This window comes from Erinaceus europaeus, chromosome X (genome assembly GCF_950295315.1).
Source record: "Erinaceus europaeus chromosome X, mEriEur2.1, whole genome shotgun sequence".
Classification (NCBI taxonomy): domain Eukaryota; kingdom Metazoa; phylum Chordata; class Mammalia; order Eulipotyphla; family Erinaceidae; genus Erinaceus; species Erinaceus europaeus.
This window is the reverse complement of record NC_080185.1, coordinates 117,879,268-117,897,750: the sequence shown is the minus strand read 5'-3', so window position 1 is coordinate 117,897,750 and position 18,483 is coordinate 117,879,268. Positions and strand designations below refer to the sequence as shown.

General features: G+C 42.6%; 1 protein-coding gene across 3 annotated transcripts in view; it reads right to left on the bottom strand.

Moving 5' to 3' along the window:
- The window catches only part of SH3KBP1 (SH3 domain containing kinase binding protein 1), a 447,635-nt gene that overhangs the window by 162,782 nt on the left and 266,370 nt on the right, over positions 1-18,483 (bottom strand). For 2 of the 3 annotated variants that reach the window (XM_007538851.3, XM_007538858.3), the window contains 2 exons: positions 17,353-17,482; positions 2,545-2,750 (listed from right to left, as the gene is read on the bottom strand). In XM_007538851.3, coding sequence (XP_007538913.1) covers positions 2,545-2,750; positions 17,353-17,482 — 336 coding nt within the window. Of the gene's footprint in view, positions 1-2,544; positions 2,751-6,740; positions 6,828-16,797; positions 16,858-17,352; positions 17,483-18,483 lie in introns of all 3 variants that reach the window. The other variant, XM_016195163.2, reaches the window with a different exon arrangement.

Sequence of the window (18,483 nt, the reverse complement as noted above, 5' to 3'; positions counted from 1 at the left end):
ATAAATAAATAAATAAATAAATAAATCTGGAAGAAAGGAAGGAAGGGAGAGATCTGAGCAAGTTTCCCAGCAGAAGGAGGAAGAGGAGGCAGGTGGCAGCAGAGGGAATAGCTGAGAGCGTTCCTGGTATGTCTGAGGAGGAGTAAGGGCACTAGAATGGAGGCAAGAAAGGAGAGTGGGGAGGGGAGATCCCAGCAGTACTGGGACTCAGATCTTCTTGGCTCTTGGCTTTGGAAGGACTTTACTCAGGGGGTGCTCTGTAGTGGTGCAGACAAAGGAGTGGCATGCTGTAAGTAGGATTCAGAGGACTGTCTGGCTGCACTACTGAGCCAGTCTGAAGGGCCAGGAGAAGCAGGCCGCTCCACTGAGAGGCCACTGCAGCAATGCTGAGAGAGCAGCAGGGTGGAGCTCTGGGGGTTCTAGGCCAACACCATCACGAGGCAGAGCGCATGGGGGTGCTCGACGGCTGGATGTGGGGCATGAGGGAATGCCAGGTGTCAAGGACAGCTAGCGGTAATAGAAAGGATGATGGCACTACTTCCTGCTCTAATGAGGAAGGTTGAGGCTGCTTGGTTTGAGGAGATGATGGCCAGTTCATCCTTGGCCAAGCCAATCAGAATTTAGGAACTGTAAGTTCCCCTCTCTCACATACGGAATTTTTTAAAAAGCAAGTATTACAAAAATACAATAACCAAATGCATTAGCAGTTAGAATATTAGTAACAGCAATAAAAGTCATGCACACGATGTGCTTCTGCACAGAGAAAAGACCTAATAATCCTAAATTAAATGAAAGGAGTTAACTGTTTGCTGCCCAAGTCAATGATAGTTTTTATTCTTTATTTTTGGTAATCTCAGGGGGCTTTACTGCTCTGGGATATATTTTAGAAAGAGGCAAAAAGAAGTGGAAAGAGACCACGGTACCAAAATTTCCTCCAGTGTAGTGGGGACTGGGCTTGAACCTGGGTTGCATACAGGCAAAGCAGCACACTATCCAGGTGCAAAGCAGCACACTATCTAGGTGAGCTATTTTGCTGGCTCTCAACAGTCATATTCACTTCAAGAGCATGTGTTAAATAGAGAAGAACCACATTAATCATTCCTTCCTTTCCAAGATGTGGATTTGCTGTTTGGTAAATATTTATAGGAATGTGAAAATGACCGTGTCAAATGGGAATGAGCTTAAAAGCTGGGGCACTGACTAGGTGGTTTTCAGATCTTGAGAAGAAACACAGCCTACTGGTTACTGAAAGAAAGAATGTTGGCTCTGGGAAGTCTCAACAAAAAGCAGAGTTTAAGCCAAACAGTTTAATTTCTACCTATCCTTTCTGCCTTAGTCATTTCCAAAGTCTTAAGCATCCAAAAGTTTCCTTTTCAGAATCTATTTCTAACGCATGATCACACTTGGCATAACTGCTCGGAGGTAGTGGGGAGAGAAGAGGTGGGTGAAGATTCTACAACCACAAAAGATGATGTCACTTTTAAAAATCAGTTGCACCCAGGAGGATGCCTGCTTTGCTATGTGTGGAAGCCAAGCTTGAGTCCCAGCTCCTACCACCCTGGGGGGAGCTTCAGTACCATGGTGACTCTCTCTCTGTCTTTCCTTGACAAATGGAGCAGTACAATCCTGGCAAAAACAATAAACAAACAAATAAATAAATTCACTGCACTAAACAAGTGGAAAACATCGAAAAGCCACTATTAAACCTACACTCAAGATGCAGCCAATGTCCCTGACCGCAGGCATGCTGGCACTAATGTCAAGGCCAAAGTTTCAACACTCGATCAAATGAACAAATAATGCCTTCAGCACAGCACAAGTGTAGCATCTCACTATCTGGAAAATTCCTTGGGATTTATCCAATGCTAAGCAAGGCCCTAATGTTCAGAAGTACACGACAGCCAAAAGCGTGGTGGCTCTGTGTGTTGCCATAGAAACCGCATACTCAGCAGCATTGCACTGTCTGCCTCTCACCAACCCAGATCCAGAGGCAGCAGTAAACAGCCAACTTCCTGATGCTGACAACCCAGGAATCACAGCGTGAGCCATCTCCATCATTCACACATGCTGGGAGACTTCCTCTCAGTAGTCTGAAAGTGTTCCCACCAAACTCCCAAAGACAAAAGCCACCCCCCACCCCTGCCTCTCCTCCACTGCACAGACAGTCAGCACTCCCCAGCACAAAGCACTGGAGAATATTGAGGGTAGGAGAGACCTGATGCATACTTGGACAGTGTCAGGGACACTAGTGCTATGTAAGTGCAGGCAGGATAGGCTTTTTCTGGGGAGGAAATGAAGAGGGCCAGCCCACTGGAAAAGTCATCCTCAGAAACATTCTAGAGAGAGGAGATCAGTGAGGAAAGAAGCATCCAGCTAAGGCACAAGCCTTTCGAGGGAAGCTGCAAGGGGACAGGCAAAGTTAGCATGGGAGGACACTGACACCCACACCTCCACCCCTAAAACGACAAGGCAAGTCTCTGACAGCAATGTGCTTTTGGATACTCCACATTAGACTGAAAATAAAACAGAAACTGTCTGGCATACCTTTTCCACTGGGAGAAAGTCATTCTCTACTTCAATTGATCTCGGTCTTAGTTTTATTGGTTTGTCTTTGAAAATGTCTCCAAAGCCCACTCCCTTAACTTTCTTCGGCTGGATTGCTGCAGTGGCGACTGTCCCGTTGGCACCTTCAGATTTGGTACTGCTTGAGTCACCCCCGTCACTCTCAGAGCCAGTGGTCTCCCTTAAACCTGTCGAGGGAGGACGGGGAGAGAAGCAGCTTAGAAATCAGTCACAGCTAGGAAACACCTCGTGGTCAGTCAGGAAGCACCTCTAGGAGAGTTACTGGGTGTTAATGTGCTGAGTCTGAGTTCAATCTCGCACCTGCAAGACCTGAATCAAAACTTTTCAGAAATCTCATTTCAAAGCAGAGCTCTTGGCACACGTGAAGTTTCACCTCTTGCCAGTCTAGTTGGGATCCACACTTTGTTTTCTGGCCTGGGTGAGAATAAATTTTCTGTGCCCTCCTCACCTCCCTGCTGGGTCAGTACTATATACTGTACCTCAAGTCTCCATGACTCATACCAGTCAGCAATTAGCAATGAAAGTAACATTTTCTAAATGGAAGCTGGAGACCTAAAAGCCATTTAAACAAATTACCAATTAAGGGAAGCACACAAAATTATAACTGCCAAAGGATTAAATCTTCTTGGATGGCGTCACAAGAACTAAATGCATGCAGACATTTCTCTCTAGGAAAATATTAAATCAAACTTGACATTGAGACACGTTTACTGGCAAGATGATTGTGTTAGTTAAAGAGGGAAAGGAAGCTGCCCTTCCAGAAGCCAGAACCCCCAAGCTCCAGGATGCTGCTTCTTTGCTCCAGTAACACCATTATTTTCCCAAAACCGAACCCCTTTCCAAAGAAGAATACTGGGGGTGTGATACTTTCCTCCAGACCGCTAATGGTATGTGTTGGAAGTCATCAAAGTATTATCAACAAGACAACACAGACACTTACCTCCCCAGATTCTTTATTCCCTAGGCTCAGCCCACAATCATGTTCCTAAAAGGAAGAGCCTACTTGTTTCTAGTTTAATTTTGGATGTACATTCTTCCTTTGATGGTCAGTACATCAGCCATACCACCAAAGGGTAGGATTCAAAGGATGTTTAATGGGACACTAAGGTCTGCCATGAAAGCCATCTCTAGAAGACTCTAGACATACGGGGTCAACTTCTTCTCTACTTCTCTTGCTGACAACCCCCGGGGATGAAAACACCCTATGATGTCTTGTTCTTGAGCAGCTGATCATACATAAGTGGGGGGGGGTCCTCCTAGTACATAAGAATGATATGCCAAACAACTGCTTACAGCAAATGCTGAAGTCATTCAAAAAAAAAAAAAAAAAAAGGAACAACATTCAGTTTGCAGCCAGGAGGTAGCACAGTGGTTAAAGCACTCACTGGCATGAGGTCCAAGTTTGATCCTGGGCAGCACATATACCAGAGTGATAGCAATACTCTGGCTCACTCTCTCCTCCTCCCTCTCATTAATTAATGAATCTTTAAAATAAAAAAGTAGTCTTGGGGGCTGGGCAGTAACACAACAGGTGAAGCGCAGGGACTGGCATAAGGATCCCAGTTGGAACCCTTGGTTAGAGCCTCTGGCTCCCCACCTGCAGGGAGTTCGCACTGCAAGTGGTGAAGCAGGTCTGCAGGTTACCTAACTTTCTGTCGCCCTCTCTGTCTTCCCCTCCTCTCTTGATTTCTCTCTGTCCTATCCAATAACAATAATAACAACAAAAATGGGAAAAAATGGCCTCCAGGAGCGGTAGACTCGAAGTGCAGGCACCCAGCCCCAGCAATAACCATGGAGGGAAAAAAAAGTAGTCTCCCTTCAGGAAGAAACTGTTAAATGAAAACAGATACATTGTAGGAAAGAGGAAAGTCGTCATTTTATATTGCTAACAAGCTTCCAAATCAAATCCTGAAAACAACAGTGGTGTTTGTTGTAGCTGCTGTTTGCAATATAATGGTGTTTCTAAGCTTAAAAGGAGGGAAGGAGGAAGATCACCGATGCACATTTTAATTAACTTAAGAACAGCATCTGTGAGCAAGAACAGAGAGCAGAGCATCTAGGAGCCTGGGGGTTGGCCGCAATCTACAGGACTGGATTGGAGTGTGCAAACATGGAGAAGCCCCCCAGATTAGCTATCCACTGCTATGTTTATCTGTTCATTGTTTCTGGAAATACCCTTGCTGGAGATATAATTTTGGAGTCTAAATGTTGTGTCATCTCTGCTTTAACATGTTCTCATTTCGGTGTATGGATTCTTTCTATGTGATAAGTGGCTTGTATATTCTTTTCTGGTTTGTAAAGAAGCATTTTAGGGTGGAATAAAGAAACAGTTAATGGAAAGGACATCAGTCTTCTCCCCACCACTACCATCATCACTACCACCAGCAGAAGGCAGCAGGGCAAATGGATCTTGGGAAAGGCTGGTTTAGTTCTTCCAAGAGGAACTGAAAGGATTCTCATTAGCTAGAGCTTTCATATTTTCAAGCAGGATAGCAGCAGCAGCCATCCTGATTTCACTGAACTTTGGTTTTAGGGACTTACTGCCTTCTGGGTTTATTTTAAAAACTTTACAGTGATCACTGTGAGAAATACAGGGAAGTTTGCACAGTCATTCAACCACATAAGCATAGACTGGGAAGGAAACACATGGCAGATTTTTTTTCTCCCAGAAATTCTGGCAGCCTGCTTCTACTACTTTAAGTATGTGAATTAAACATCTGAATATCTGGGTGAGTTAAATAACTCAAAATCTGGTTCTTTCCCTCTGGAGGGAAAGATAACTTTTCATTTTTCGTGTCTGTTTGGGCTGCATCTTTCAGCTCCTGGTGCCAACCCACACTATCCCATAAAATGCCCCCATATCATATTTAGAATGCCAGGTGACACCCCCAACTATGGTCTGTGGACTGGTACACAATCTGGTGCCCAGTAACAAGTCTACTTGCTTGGATTGTTTGTTTTTACCAGAGCACTGCTCAGCTCTGGCTCATGGTGGTGCTAGGGATTGAACCTAGGACCTTTGGTGCCTCAGGCATGAAAGTCTTTTTGCATAACCATTATGCTGTCTGCCCAGCCCCAGGTCTACTCCTTACTGAAAGTGTGTTTGGAAAAGCTTATAGATGTGTGACTAGAGGATTAGTCTGGGTGAACAAAACACAGACCAAACTTGGCCTGCCAGATACCAGCAGGGAAGCAGAGGTAACACACTGCAGGAAGAATAAGTTTCAGTCAGCAGGACCAGGCATGTCTATGGGGAATGACAATAAGAGCAAACTACACAGCAGACAGTTTGAGAAGCACAGTTGAAATGTTCATGTCTGCCCCTTCTCCATTACTTCTTAATGTGGACACATGTTTACATGCATGTATTGTGTGTGCCTGTGTGTACACATATGGATACAGGCATACTAGGGTGGATGTGTTCCCTTCAAGGTGAGAATATCACAGTCAATGCTCACTTTTGTGTAATTTATCTTTCTGTTCTGGCACCAAGTAATACAGACCTGCCAGACCATTTTTATTTGTTCTTAATTAACGCTCACATGTATAGTGCTTACAGTGTGGCAGGAACTGCTATAAGGACCTCATTAATCTCAATTCATTTCCTTCCCCTCAACTTTTGGCAGCTTTATTTCGCACCACAAAAGGCTACATGTTGGGCCTGCCAAAAGAAGTTTGCCGTGTGGTGATGGGCTGAATGGGCAAAGCAAAACACCCTTTATGGCATGGGCTTTCATGTCAGATCTTCTTTCTTGGAACCATGCAATAAAGAAATGACCCAACAGAGAAAAGCAGTAGCCATGAGAGCTTGCCACCACTGTAGGAAGCCCTGGTCTGCCACCCCAGAGGCACAGAGATACTGGTGCAGATCCGTATGCCATGACCAGTGCTGCTGTTCCCTGCTCTGCACGCATGGTTCATGCACACATGACAAAGGTACAAAGCAGACAAGAAAGTGTCGGGGGAGGGAGTGCTCTCATAGCACACGCCAAGGACACAGCACTTATCTCAGGCAAATAAGTCCATGTCCTTGGATGTGGAACTCACAGAGACAGTTGGCAGAAGCATGAGCAGCTCAGGAAAGTGCAGCTGCATCAAAAAACACAAGTACCCAGATCTTATTTTTACAATTGCCTCCTGTGGTTAAGGTCACTCACTGTAATAACGTCTGTGGCCCTCCGTCTTTCCCTCCGCTTTTCCCGGTGCAGCTCGGTACAGAATTGTCCCTTCAAAGGTAGTCTTTCCTGACAGTGAATGAGAGAAGAGAAGGGGAGAGAAAAACAAGAGAGAGGGAAGGGAGCAAATGATGGCAAAAGAAGGAAGAGGAAGAATCTTTAACTGAACTTGCCGTCAATGAATCTGCTGTAAGAGCTTCATCCACAAAACTCATTAGAGACCATTAGTCAGAATTTAAGAAAGTTACAGACTGAGCCCAGAGCCCTCCCTCCTCCCCCCTCCCCCCTCCATGCAAACAAGGCAAACAACATAGAGAACCTAGATCCAGGGCTTGCCCCAGGCCAATGGCTAGCATGGAGATTATGCCCCATTTAAACCTGGAAGCCAGGTCCATGTTACAACTCAACAACAGGAAAACTTCAATGAACTAGAAGGAATCCAATTAATCAGATTCCTGATTAACTCAGTTTTACAGCACAATATTCTCTTTGAAGAGTATGACCCACACATTATATAAGGATTCAGGTTCATTATCCTTTACCTTCTACCCCTAAAGTTCTATATGATAAAAATTGATAATCATGACCCCGAGACTATAAACAAGGCATAGAATTTTCTTTAAAAGATGTTACCATCTTCAATAAATCAATAATGTTGCAAAGGGATCATCAATGAGGTTTGAAACCAGCAGTGGCATCTGTACCAAAGATACCAGGTTGCTGTATCTCTTGGAACACGTTAACTGAGGTTTTGCCATATCAACCATGAGACTGTCTTAAAGCATGAAGGAATAGGACTTACCCAGTCAATCTGTCATTGTTACAATTAGAGGTTATCGATGGTATAAGACTGGACACATAGCTAAAATGCAAATCTCTCTAGAACCATGGACAAGTACATAGAATACACACATACTGTTCTAGTTTGAGTGTATACACACACACACACACACAACCACCAGCAGATAAAATGGTTTGCTAAAAGCAATTCAATTAACACACACATTATATTAAATTACCTAGGAAATAAGTTCTATGATGACTTGTGAGCTAAGTATCAAACCAGAAGCTAGTAGCATAGCTTCATAGCAAACCTGAGCAGTGAAAAGGGAGGCTACACTGACAGAGGGGCAAAGACTGGAACCAAGAGGGGAAAGCAGCTAGTCTCACTTTTCAGATACATTTGATAAGAAAATGGGGAAGCACATTAGGAACCTTCTGGGCCATGTCATTTCCTGTAACAGAGGGAACTGTGGATGAGGAGATCAATATAATAAAATAATCAGTTAATTCTAATTCCTGTGTCCTATAAGCAAAACAGCAAAGCTTTTGTCCAGAAATCTGTCCTTACTTATGTCTTCCATCCATTAAAGCAAAGACTTAGTTGTTCAAATCACTGGCTATCAGAGAATAACCCATAGAAATGAGTGTTCCAGGAGTCGGGCGGTAGCACAGTGGGTTAAGCGCATGTGGCGCAAAGCATATGGACCAGCGTAAGGGTCCCGGTTCGAGCCTTTGGCTCCCCACCTGTAGGGGAGTCACTTCACAGGCGTTGAAGCAGGTCTGCAGGTGTCTCTCTTTCTCTCCCCCCGTCTTCCCCTCCTCTCTCCATTTCTCTCTGTTCTATCCAACAACGACAACATCAACAACAATAACAACTACAACAATAAAGCAAGGGCAACAAAAGGGAATAAATAAATAAATAAATAAATAGGAAATGAGTGTTCCAAATATTATTAGACTTTCAGCTCTTAAAGAACTTAATGACAAAAGCAGAGCAAATAACAGTGGCAAGGTTTTTATTTTAAATATTTTACTTATTGGATAGTGACAGAGAGAAATTGAGAAGAAAGGGGTGATAGATAGAGAGACACCTGCAGCCTTGCTTCACCATTCACGAAACTTCCTCCTTGCAGATAGGGACCAAGGACTTGAACCCAGCTCCTTGTACACTGTAACATGCATGCTCTACTGGGTGTGCCACCACCCAGTCTGACAGTGGCTAGTATCTATATGAGAATTCTTTTCTTCATTTAACTTGATTCATTGAACTAACATTGCTTCATAGTAGGAAGTACCTCTTTTTTATGAGGTAGGCCCTCCCAAACTGGACAGCAGGAGTCTTTCAAGTGGCAGAAAAAATGAGAGTAAAATAAATAAATAAATAAATAAATAAATAAATCACTGTGTCAATTAGAGTTCTTCCAAATACAAGAGAAGCTCCATGTGCTCTTTCCCATGACCCAGTCTGAGATTCTGAGATTCACTGAGGCAGACTAATTGTCTCTGAATGGTCAAGTGTTTCTGCAGTCTCTGTAGGCCCAGACAATGTGAGGTGTAGTCTGGGCTGAGGTGGATAAAGGCACACATAGATATCTGGAGAACAAATGAGGGGCTCAGCACAGAGCACCCAGCTCACAGGGTGAGGCTCTGGGCTTGATCCATATCCATATCCATATCCATATCTCAATCTCTCTCTCCCTCTCCTCTCCCTCTCCTTCCCCCTTCCCTCTCTCTCTCTCTCCCCCCTCAAAATTAAAAAAAAACTAATGAAAGAGACAGACAATTGGAAAGCCCATGAATATGAGTGATATTTATTTTTATTGGAGGAAACAGTGTACTGTTACTATTAAATATTAGTACTTGAAGGCAGCAAACACTGTAGAAGGGAAGAATTTTTAAATTTCAACACAAAATCATATGCTTATGCTAGCATCTAATTTTGCCTGAAAATCTAGTCCATTAAATTGTTAATTACTTATTACTGCTGATAGAATGTCATACACACAATGAAAATTATCTAATATTAAAAAGAAAAAAATCTAGTGAGGCCACAAAGAATGGGAATTTGTCAGCTTGACTTTGGTTTTTATAAGTGAGGTATTCTGAGCAATCTATTTCTTTTTTTTTTTTTTCCTCCAGGGTTATTGCTGGGCTCGGTGCCTGCACCATGAATCCACCGCTCCTGGAGGCCTTTCCCCCCCCTTTTTGTTGCCCTAGTTGTTGCAGCCTCTTTGCGGTTATTGCCATTGTTGACGTTGCTTTGTTGTTGGATAGGACAGAGAGAAATGGAGAGAGGAGGGGAAGACAGAGAGAGAGGGGAAGACAGAGACAGAGAGAGACTCCCCTGCAGGTGGGTAGCCGGGGGCTTGAACCGGGATCCTTACGCTGGTCCCTGCGCTTTGCGCCACGTGTGCTTAACCCACTGCGCCACCGCCCGACTCCCGAGCAATCTATTTCTTACAAGTAACAAAATGAACAAATTTCTACATCATGGGAGTAGGTTGTTAATCTTTAAAAGACCATCTCTATCTTTGTTTTATCTTGACAACTCACTGGAGTATCAGAACCTAAAATTAAAAAATATATATACAGAAGATAAAGTTGATTCAAAATGCAATCTCATTTTTATTAATGGCTATAAAAATAAATGGAGGCGGTGACAGGTGACTCACCAGTAGAGCTCACACGTTACCATGTACCAAGACCTGAGTTTGAATCCCCAGGCCACTACATGGGAGTGCCTGTTGAGGCTAAACTTCATGAGTGGTGGAGTGCTACTGTGGTGTCTCTCCTCACTCTTTCTCTGTCCCTCACACTCTACAGGAAAGGTAAAAAAAAATGATCACCAAGAGTGATGAAGTCATTTAGGCACTGAGCCCCAATGATAACTCCAGTAGCAAAAAAAAAAAAAAAAGTAAACTTTATCTGAATATTATGAGTAATAACAAAGTATTTCTGTAGATAACATTATTTAGAGAGACATGGGGGGGACCAAAACCCTATATCACTAAAGCTTCATTCAGTGCAGTGGGGACTAGTCTCGAACTTGGATCGCACACATGACAAAACAGAACACTATCCAACTGAGCTATTTCACCAGCTCAGCTATAAGACTTTTTAAAGGTTTGCTTTGCCACTAGGGTTATCACTGGGGCTCAGTGTCTGCACAATGAATCCACTGTACCCAGTGGCCATTTTTTCAAAAAAATTGAGAGGACAGAGAAATTGAGAGGGAAGGGAGAGGTAAAGAGGGAGAGAGACAGAGAGACACCTGCATCCCTGCTTCACTGCTCATGAGGTTTCCTCCTTGCAGGTAGGACACAGGGGGTTAAACCTGGGTCCTTATCCAGGACAAAGTGTGCATTCAACCAGGTGCACCACTACCCAGTCTTATGATTTTTATGGAATACTTTTAGCCTTACAGACCAGAATCTAAGAATTTCAATGACATCAATAGACATTAAAATGTAAAAAACATTTATGTCTCAAATGTGAAGTAAGAGGGACCAAAGAGACAGCACACCGGTTTATGCAGCAGGCTCTCATGTTTGAGCCACATGAGGCTCCAGGTTCAATTCCCAGCACCACCACAGGACAGAGCTGAATAATGCTATGGTAAAAAAAAAAAATGTGAAGCAATATATATATGAAATTGAAATAGGATAATAGTCACATCTGGATTTCTTTGCCTATAAGTCTAAGTAAATCTTACAGTCAGAATACTGTCCAATTCAAGCATTTGATCATAAATTCTATTTCATATTATTCAATTACAGCATGTATAAAATCATAACTTGCGGGGCCAGGTGGTGGCGCACCTGGTTAAACGCACACATGGTGCAGAAAGATGCAGGTTCAAGCCTCTGGTCCCCACTCGCAGGGGAAAAGCTTGACGAGTGGTGTGGTAGGGCTTCAGGTGTCTCTGTCTCTCTCCCTCTTTATATTCACCTACCCTCTCAATTATTCTATGTCTGTGTCCAATATTAAGTAAAAAATAAAAAATATAAAATTGTAACATAAAAAGGTAACTGATTAATCACGATGTGTGATGGCAATAAACTAAATTGTAGCCAGGTCTAAGATTTGCCAGATCCTCTGTGAAAGGGTAAAATACAGGCCATGATGAGGGCAGCAGCAAAGCATGCTTGGAAAGCCTGCCTGAAATTGTGGCATTGACACAATAAGCCAGGTCATGTTTGGGACTTTATTCCATGGGGTTTTAGTGTTCTCATCTAACACAAGAATGATGACATCTAAATGCCCTCCACTACCTAACAATGATTTTACCTCCACTCTTATTGCAGCTACCAGGATACCTTATTTTCTAAAAACCCAATTTACCCAGCTTTTTTCACTATTAACCTGTTAGGTGGGAGCCCATTTAATTCTTTTTAAAAATTCTTTCTGGCCCTGTTTTGAAGTCCTAATAAATGCATCGATCTGGGTGATAACCATTAGTGGCTGCTAATTTTAAAAAAAGATAGACATCTAGACATTATAACCCTTACCTCCTGTGAAAGAATTTTGAAATATGTGTAGCAAACCAAGCCCCTAGATCTAATTATTAGGTAGGTATAGGCATATAGAGTAAATGACAGCAGAAGTTGGACTAGTTAGAGGTAGACAGTGAGAAGATAATAAACAAAGGACCTCAGTTTCCTCAGTAAAACTGGCAAAGAACAGAAGAAATGGAGGAAGAAACCAGGGATTTAGATATTTTGAAGTACATCAACCAATCATAATGTATGTGCCTTTGGATGCAGATTCTTTGGATGCAGATTCAAACTAACAAATTGTATTTAAAAACTGAAGACTGTTAGAGAAAAGTGAATACTGACTATATATTTAATTGCATAGACGATTTGCCATTTTTGGTGTGAGAATAGTATTTTAAGATACCTTTTAAAAATTTATTTATTTATTTATTTATTCCCTTTTTGTTGCCTTTGTTGTTTTATTGTTGTAGTTATTATGATGTTGTTGTTGTTGGATAGGACAGAGAGAAATGGAGAGAGGAGGGGAAGACAGAGAGGGGGAGAGAAAGATAGACGCCTGCAGACCTGCTTCACCGCCTGTGAAGTGACTCCCCTGTAGGAGGGGAGCCAGGGGCTCGAACTGGGATCCTTATGCCGCTCCTTGTGCTTTGCGCCAAGTGCGCTTAACCCACTGCACTACCGCCCGACTCCCTAAGACACCTTTTTAGTGACACATTCTGAAGTATTTATGGATGAAATTATCTGATATCTGAAGTTTGCTTTAAAATCATATGAGGGGGGCCAGGCAGTGGAACACTCAGTTGAGAGCACATGTTACCATGCACAAGGATCTGGGTTCAAGACACCAGTCCCCACCTGTAATGTGTAAGCTTCATGAAGTAGTACTGCAGGTGTCTCTCTCTCCCTCCCTCTGCCCTTCTCTCTTTCCCTCTCTCCTTTCCCTCTCAATTTCTCTGTCCTATAAAATATAAATAAATAAGTAATTAAAAATAAAGCAATATGAGGGAGTTATGTCGTGGTTTAATGAACTGGCCATAAACTAGTAGCTACTGTAGTTGGGTTGTCCTCTTAAGGGGCTGAGTGGTGGCACACCTGGTTGAGCACATATATTATAATGCTCAAGGGCCCAGGTTCAAGCTTCAGGTTCCTACCTGCAGAGGGAAAGCTTTTCAAGTGGTGAGCAGTGCTGCAGGCGTCTCTCTCTGTCTCTCTCCCTCTCTATCTCCTCACTCCTCTCAATTTCTGGCTGTCTCTATCCATTAAATAAAAGTAATAAAAATTAAAAAGAAATATATTATCTTCTTGACATGTATATTTGTCAGAAGTCATATGTAATAACATTGCTATAAAAACTCTTTTGGAAAATTACCCTTATGGCTTCATGAGTTCTGTGTAAATTAAAGATGTTTTCAAATTTAAAGATGCAGAGAAAAGCTTCTGATACTTCATAACAATGGATTTTTCTTATTCAAGAGAAAATGATTAAGTCAAAATATCAATACAATTGCTGTTACTGTTTCTGTGACAGATTAGATTTTCCTGAAGATCTCAAGCTTAAAGATTTCCATTACCTATCACCGCCACCATCAAAAAAAAAAAATTTCAAAAGAAAAAAAAAAGATTTCCATTACAACTACTATATTACAAAAATGCATCAGGGTAAAAGAAAAGTAAGTATTAGCAATTTGCATCTGTCAAACGAAAAAGTACCTTCTCAGGGTAATGAGGGATTCAGAACACATTTATTGAACACCTAGCCAAGTGTCAAGTTATCTTGACACACTTCCTTATCAATATAACGCTTCTATCAAAATCATTCATTGGTTGACAAAACAACAGAATAATTCTTCTCAGATAATCTGTAGAAATGTGAGAGGTATAAATACTAAATAAGAGACCAGTAAAATACCTCATTTGGATAGTGAGTTGCTTTGCCATGTACATGACCCAGGTTTGAGCCCAGCTCCCACCACATTGAAGGAAGCTTCAGTGCTGTGGTCTCACTCATTCTCTCTCTTTCTGTGCTTCTCTGTCTCTATCTAAAACAAACAAACAAACAAACAAACAAACACAAATAAGGACGTGCACAGCCAGGGAGGAGTGAAGGCGGCACATCAAAGAGATGTTCCCAGACATGCTGCACACAAGTGTTTCTTCATGTGTGCTAGGATACATTTATATTTTATCTGTCTTTAAATACCATACCCTAAAATCTTTAAATTAAGAGGGTTTTTTAAATATGATGTCACTAAGGTATCTAGAAATTACTAAAATGGCATAAACGGTAGAAATTTAACTTATTTCCAGAGCCACACACTGATTAAGAGATGTCTTCAAAAAGTAATTTATAAAGGGTATTAAGTGAACTGGTCCAAAAAGACCTGACTATATACAGCTTAACTCATACCCAAGTAAAACTTTACATGTCTTTTGTGCATTAACTACATTTGCCTTTTTCAATTCTGGGATAAAAGTAAATACGCAATTAGGATAGGTGCGTAATACATTGCTTTCCCTGAGGAAAATGGTTGCATGAAACATGTTACCTCCCTATGTAGTTTTAAGTTTCACATAACTGTAATTAGGTCAAAATAAAAAGTTTTTTTAAAGGATAGTACACTGAAACTGACTCTCTGGAGACAGTGGGTAAGCATATTTATTCTAAAACCAAAAGTTCCACTTAGAAAAATCCTACCAGTATGTATACATAACTTTTGCATTAGAATGTAAACAGTTAATGCAAAGTCTCTCTGAATAGTCAGAAATGCTACTTCTTAGGAGGGGTTCCTTTGATTTAGCAACCCATGAGGACAGTAGTGTCACATCTGCTCTTTTTGGAAGCTCTCTGTGACCACCACTGTCTCCATGTCCCCATAGAACTGAACTCTGCCTCTGTTATTAGACCCTCACTAGCAAGGCACTTGGGCCACTCTCCCAAACTCCTGTTGGCTTGTATGGACCCTTCTGCAATGTGAGTTTACAGAGGACAGGGGACCTGCCTCATTCGTCTCTAGGTATCTTCAGTGCCTTAAATAGAATCTCTGCAACAAAGCGGGAGGAGGGGGTGTCAGTAAAGGTTGAATGAATGAAAGAGGAAAGAAGGAATAATGGATTAAAAAGACAGATGAGCCCTGTTCTATTCAACTCTACATACAGGAAGATTACACAAGTCATATAATTCTTTTTTTTTTTCCTCCAAGATTATTGCTGAGGTTTGGTGCCTGTACCATGAATCCACTGCTCCTGGAGGCTATTTTTTCCCTTTTGCTTCCCTTGTTGTTTTATCATTGTTGTAGGTATTATTGTTGTTATTGATGTCATTGTTGGATAGTACAAATAGAAATGGAGAGAGGAGGGGGAGACAGAGAGGGAGAGAGGAAGATAGACACCTGCAGACTTGCTTCACTGCCTGTGAAATGTCTCCCCTGCAGGCGGGGAGCCAAGGGCTCCAACCAGGATCCTTGCGCTTTGTGCCATGTGCACTTAACCCACTGTGCCACCACCCGACCCCCAAGTCGCATCCATTTGTGTTAGGAGGTGTGCCTCTCCAGGAACCTCAAAACGCCCTCAGTACGGGACAGACTTTGTGGTAACTAAATATGACTACTTGGCACTACTGGGTTCTCCTGGTCTTCAAATCACAGACTTTTGAATTGAAAGAGTACTTGCGAAGGTAGTCTCTATAAGAGAAAACTCCCTTTGGAGTATGTGAACGAAGGAAGGCTAAGTGGCTGAGGAGACCATTCCACTCAGTCTCCTAACCTACTAGCTCAGGAGGCCCCAAACCATTGAAGGATTGTGCTGGGTCAAATGTTCATGCATTGACTCAGAGGGGGAGAAACTTTATTTCAAAAGCTCCAAAAGATAAGAGGCATTGCTGCTCTGACCCTCCAGTTCTGAGAGCACAGCTCAGATGGTAGGACACTGAGAGGTCAAAGGCTCTCCCAAGAGACTGTGCCCCACACTTCCCCAGATCTACTGGACTGCATCAGTAGATGAATCTCACAGTAATTCCCAAATGCAGAGATGAAGCCTCACTGAGCACACTAGCAATTGGTGTGCATGCAGCTTCACATACTAATTGGCCATGTCCCAAGAGTTTACTGTGACTATACCTGAGAGCAAACACTTATAGAGGGCCCTCTACAGGTGAGGTGCTGTGATATATTATCACTACTGGAATTCATAATGTGCTTCCCCCATGGAAATAACATTATAATAACCGATTAGGTCCTTCCCAGAAAGGCCATTTACCCACAACATCCCTGAGGCATAGTGCTATTATTATAGAACCTAAATATTAGCATACAAAACAGATACCAGGGTGGTTTGAATTCTAATGTGCAATTTGGAAGCTACAACAATTCCTACTGTTTTGGGGTCAAGGACACTGTCTATCCTGGTCATACTCATTATCTAAGCCAGTTAGCACAGAAACTGCTTGCCTCAAGCAGAGAAGGCAGCAGCAGCTCCAACAAGCCTCATTTGTTCCCAAATTCCCTTTCTTTCTCCCTACAATGTAGCCCAGGATGGAATGGAGTTCTGCAGTTGGAGGGTCCTGGGCTTTAGCAGTGGAGGGAGAAGGAAGGTGTAGCTGAAGCCACGGAACCACTAAGCCGACCCCAGGCAGCGGCACACAGTTGAGCCTCTTACAACACTCACACCCATGACCTTGGCTCAGGACTGGCACAAGAGATACATAGACGCCCACGAAGGAAGTTGGGTTAGAGACTGGGAGGACAAAGCTTCCCGGTCCTGACCTTTTGCTCCATGAGCTGGAAAGGGCAGCAGAGAAGCTGGAGGGAGGAGAACTTCTGGCCCTGGAGAAAGAAAGACCTGGAGTTCGTTCTCAACATCACAGGGATACACATGCTCACTTACTTCAGGTGGGTGGGCTCTCAGCTGTCTTGTTTTACTTCCCTTGTGTATGAAGTTTTTTTGTTTGTTTTTTTAGCATTGTTCTCCAAATTCTACAAGGGATGCTGAGAAATAGTGGCAACTTGATTTGATCTGTTTGCAAATAATTGTCAGCTTACAGTGGATACATCAGAAGTATATGGAGGAGGAACATCAAAGGGACCTCCTAGGGGATGGTATAACCAGCATTAAGGCTCAGATACAAAGCAATGTGGCTGCAGGTCACACCTTTATAACAAGCCTACTAAACTGAAGTGGGCTAAGGCAGCATAAGCTGCCTTAAGAAAACACGTGTGAATTTCTCTCACAGCCATTCAGTGTAGGCTAGGGAAGGGGGTGGGGTGGACCAGACCTCTGGGGGCTGCTCTCTTGCCTACGCAATGTGGAAACTTTCTTACTTGACTTGGACAGCTGCTCATCCTGGGAAACACCAAGGTCATCCGACTCCCCGGAGAGCTCCTTGATGAAGTTGGAAGGAAACATTCCAGTCTTTCCATTGAGAACTCCTTCCCACCATCCTTCTTCCACCTGCAGGTGCAAACAGAAGAACAGAGATAATGGGATAAGTAAGGGGTACAGAGTGTAGAAGCCAAGTACGGAGGGCTAATGGACCCAGAGCTGAAAAGCTAACTGGAAACCACAGAGAGACCTCAGAGATAAGATTCACATTTGCTCCAGTGACACAATCAGTTAGCGCGCGGTACTTATACAAGATTCACATTTGGGCAAATGGAAAAGAATTCACACCTTACATTCCTTAGCCTGGAACTGAAATTCAGCATTTTCTCTGTTTACAAGTGTAGATAACACACCACAGTAATAAGAGAAGGACCTACGACTCATCAGTCAAGAAATTACAGACATTTTCATATCACATTGTCAGTGCTATGGTTATCTGAAGATATTATTCACTCACTGCTACTTTGACATGGTAGTGACTATCACTCCTGATGAGAGACTTTTTTTCTTAATGTAGAGCAAGGAATTGTTTATTATTTATAATATGGAACTGCTCAGAGATATCCATATCAAAATTTGCTTTTTATTGTTATTAATTTATAAAATAAAAACTATCAACAAGACCATAGGATAAGAAGGGTACAATTCCACACAATTCCCACCACCAGAGTTCCATATCTCATCCCCTCCCTTGTAAGCTTCCCTATTCTTTAGGTCTCTGGGAGCATGGACCCACGGTCATCATGGGGTGCAGAAGGTGGAAGGTCTGGCTTCTGTAATTGCTTCTCCAATGGATGGGCATTGGCAGGTCGATGCATACTCCCAGCCTATTTCTATCTTTCAGTAGTGGGGCAGGGGTCTAGAGAGGTGGGGTTCTAGGGTACATTGCTGAGGTCATCTGTCCGGGGAAGTAAGGTTGGTGTCATGGCAGCATCTGCAACTTGGTGATTGAAAAAGCATTAAGATATAAAGCAGAAAAAATTGTTTTAATAGTCAGGAATCTAAAGGTAAGACTATAGTCAATGAGATTTGGGGTCTCTATTTTGGAAAAAGCTAGTAGGTCTACTTTA